Source organism: Octodon degus, unplaced genomic scaffold (genome assembly GCF_000260255.1).
Source record: "Octodon degus isolate 3935 unplaced genomic scaffold, OctDeg1.0 scaffold00051, whole genome shotgun sequence".
NCBI lineage: Eukaryota > Metazoa > Chordata > Mammalia > Rodentia > Octodontidae > Octodon > Octodon degus.
The window spans coordinates 14,789,238-14,792,617 of NW_004524627.1; the positions used below are offsets into that span (position 1 = coordinate 14,789,238).

General features: G+C 41.8%; 1 protein-coding gene across 3 annotated transcripts in view; it reads right to left on the reverse strand.

Moving 5' to 3' along the window:
* Positions 1 to 2,827, reverse strand: part of Nek5 (NIMA related kinase 5) — a 47,489-nt gene extending 44,662 nt beyond the window's left edge. For all 3 annotated transcript variants that reach the window (XM_023717266.1, XM_023717268.1, XM_023717267.1), the window contains exon 1: positions 2,733 to 2,827. In XM_023717266.1, coding sequence (XP_023573034.1) covers positions 2,733 to 2,807 — 75 coding nt within the window. In that variant the 5' untranslated portion in view covers positions 2,808 to 2,827. The remainder of the gene's footprint in view (positions 1 to 2,732) is intronic.
* Positions 2,828 to 3,380: the final 553 nt, after the last annotated feature.

Sequence of the window (3,380 nt, forward strand, 5' to 3'; positions counted from 1 at the left end):
ATATATATTAAGTTGCACTATATATTTGTTCCTGTGGTTTTCTTCCTCATAGTTATTCAATCACGTACTTTAGTACACCAATTATACTGTGTACAATTGGAGAACAATGTAGAAAATAAAGTCTGTGTTAAGGTTTATATCCAGGTGCACCCCAAAGCCTCATGTGCTCAGTAGTGGGGCATTTTGAAGGTAGCTGGATGAGGGTTGTGAAAATAGATTAAGCAGGTGATACTGGGATTAAGGGTGTGGACAGTGGAAGTCCTCTCTGGGTGCGCTATACCAATTACACATTGGGTTGAATGTAAAGGACAGAAAGCCAGGCAGTGGAGGCAGGGATGGCAGCTGTGGCAGCTGCAGTGCTGCTGCTATTGCTGCTGCTGCTGCTGCTGCCTGAAGTGCCATGGACTGTTTTTCTCTGGGGTGTCCATCTGCCATGCTACCCTGCCTTGGAGTCAGCCAACTATGGATTGAAATCTCTACAAACTGTGAGGTGAAATAAACCTTTCCCCCTTAACTTGTGGGTGTTGAATATTTTGACTCAGTGAGAAAAGTATCTAAGACAACCTGCAAGCAAAAGAAACTGTAAGAAGGAAACCAAGACAGAGGGAGGGAGCAAGGAGGGGAGGGAAAGGGAAGCAAAAATAATTAAGAAGTATGTGAAGGAGCCTGACCACCACCCTCCTAGGTGGGCTGGAGGCCCCTTTAAGCCCCTTCTGTCTGCTGTGCTGGACATGCTTGTGATGTACACAGAACCATGAGTTAATGAGGCTTAGGGTCCACAGCTGCACCCACAATGCCTCTTCCTTCAGCCCTGCCACTGGAAGGCAACCATCACTCTCTGAGCCTTTTCCAGTTTGTCCCTGGCAGGGGGCCACCACTCCTTTGCACTCAACCCTCCATCTCCAAGGCCCCACATCGACCACTTCCTCTCACAGACCACAATCCTGTAAAAGATCTCACAGCCTGTCAGGGTAACAGGTCTGCTCTAAGTGCCAGTGTGGCCCCTGTTCTGAAATAGATCTGTCCTGACCAGTGAGTTCCTATTTTGTTTTTTTTCCTTCTTTCTCCCAATATGTACATGTACCAACTCCTCATAATGAATGTAATTATGTGCTGCAAATATATACTAATAAATATTTTAATAATTACAAAATAAAAAATCAGCCAGTCATGGTGGCACATGCCTATAATTCCAACACTCAGGAGGTTGAGGCAGGAGGATTACTGAGAGTTCAAGAACAGTCTAGGCTATGTAAGTGATTTCAAGGCCAGTCTGACTACAAAGACCCTGTCTCAAAAAAAGGAAAAAAAAATCAAGAAAAGCATTTTTATAAAATGTAGCAAAATAATACCTAGGCAAAAAGTAAGGAGGGTTTCTGAAAATATGGGTTTGAATATATAATACATGAGTTTAGGAAGAGGTTTTCTTTGTTTGTTTGTTTGTTTGTTTTTGGTGGAAACTGGGATTGCACTCAGGCCCTTGAGCTTGCCAGGGAAGTGCTTATTCCACTGAGCCATCTCCCCAGCCCAAGTTTAGGAAGAATTCTTCATCAGTGTTACAGATTTATTGATTCCTTGATCATTCACACATTCAAAATATTGAACTTGTGTTGCTTCAGATTTGTTTTTTTGGGGTTTGGATTTTTAAGACAGCAAGGTCTTGTTATGCAGTTCAGGCTGGCCTTGAACTCATGGTGATCCTGCTGCCTCAGCCTCCCTATGGCTGTGGTTATACTCATATAACTTCAGCTCTAGGAGGAAATTACACGGGTATGTTTTTAAGCTAACACAGAACAAAGAAACAAAGGGCCAAAAGCACACACACACACACACACACACACTGTGTCCTTCATGGGCACAGCTCCCCAAGGGGTGCACAGGAGGCTTGGAGTATAGAGGGGAATGAGTTTGTGGGAAGAGAAAACGGGGGCTGAGGCTGTTATTCTTCACTGATAGAACAGGCTGGGTGCACAGTGCTTGCCTAGTATGCCCAGGGCCTTGAGTTCCACTCCAAGTACCACAAATAATAACAAAAATAACCAGTAAAATTCAATAAGCATTATTAATTAGATCAGCTATTCTCATTGGCTAAGTTACAAGCTGTTTTATAATGGGATAAAAATGGTAAAATAGAGCCAGGATACAGCTCCATAACACAGTGCCTGCCTGGCAAGCATGCAGTCCTGAGTTCAATTTCTGGTACTAAAAAAAAGTTAAAACAAAAACTTGTGTAGTTCTAAATATGTTACATTTAAAATAGCTAAAGAACATACACATTCAGATTATTTTGTAACATGAAGATTTACTTCAGAGGCCTAGAGACACTTGCCTTAATCCCAGCCACTCAGGGGGTTGAGACAGGAGGATCAGTAGCTTGAGGCCTACATAGCCAATTTATCAAGGTCCCATCTCAAAGTAAAAAAGGGTTGGGGATGTAGCTCAGTGCTCCAACACATGCCAGCATGTGTGTGGCCCTGGATTCATTCCCCATTACACACAATCTGGGAGCAAAGGAAGGGCAGGGAGAGAGGAAGGGAGGGAGTGGGAAGAGTCTCAATTTCAACTCAACAACAAACACGTTCTAGACTAAGTCTACCAAGAGTATCATCCCACTAGGTTTTGGGTTGAATTTTTCTACCAGAAACTATGCTGCATACAAAAATGGTCTAGTATTTATGACACTCTAAATGTAGTAACACATGTACAAATTAAAAAGCAAATTAAGTTTTTACCTGATCTTCACCAAATAACACTCCTCTCTGCCTGTGGATCCTTCTCATGAGGTCCCCTCCTTCACAGTACTCCATTACAATGAACAGCCTGTTTCTCTCTGCAAGAAAAGGCATCCTTTGTACTGGAAGGATTTCAGATATTTATCAATAATTTGCTTTCACATTTAGAAAGCGGGAAATATAAAACAAAAATGAAGACTATGATAGGTATATATTCTGGCTATAAAATCAAGATGGACAGAGGCCAGTGTGGTGGCTTATGCCTGAAATCCAAACACTTGGGGCAGCTGAGGCTACAGAATTGCAAGTTCAAGCCAAGGCTAGGTAATTTAGCAACTTAGAGAGACCCTATCTCAAAATAAAAAATAAAAAGGGGCTGTGAATGTAGTTCAGTACAAAGGCCCTGGGTTCAGTATACAATGCCACAAAAAAAAAAAAAAAAAAAAAATCAAGATCTAAATCTAAATTCAGGGGCCGGGAAGATGGCTCAGTGGGATAAGTGCTGCCCTGGAAAGCACAAGGGCCTGAGATTGATCCCCGGTTCCACAAATAAATAAATAAAATAAAAAATAAATCTAAATTCACTTTGCCACATATGTTTCTTTTGTCCTTCTTTTTCTGTTTTATTTTCTCTCTTTTTTTCTGTAC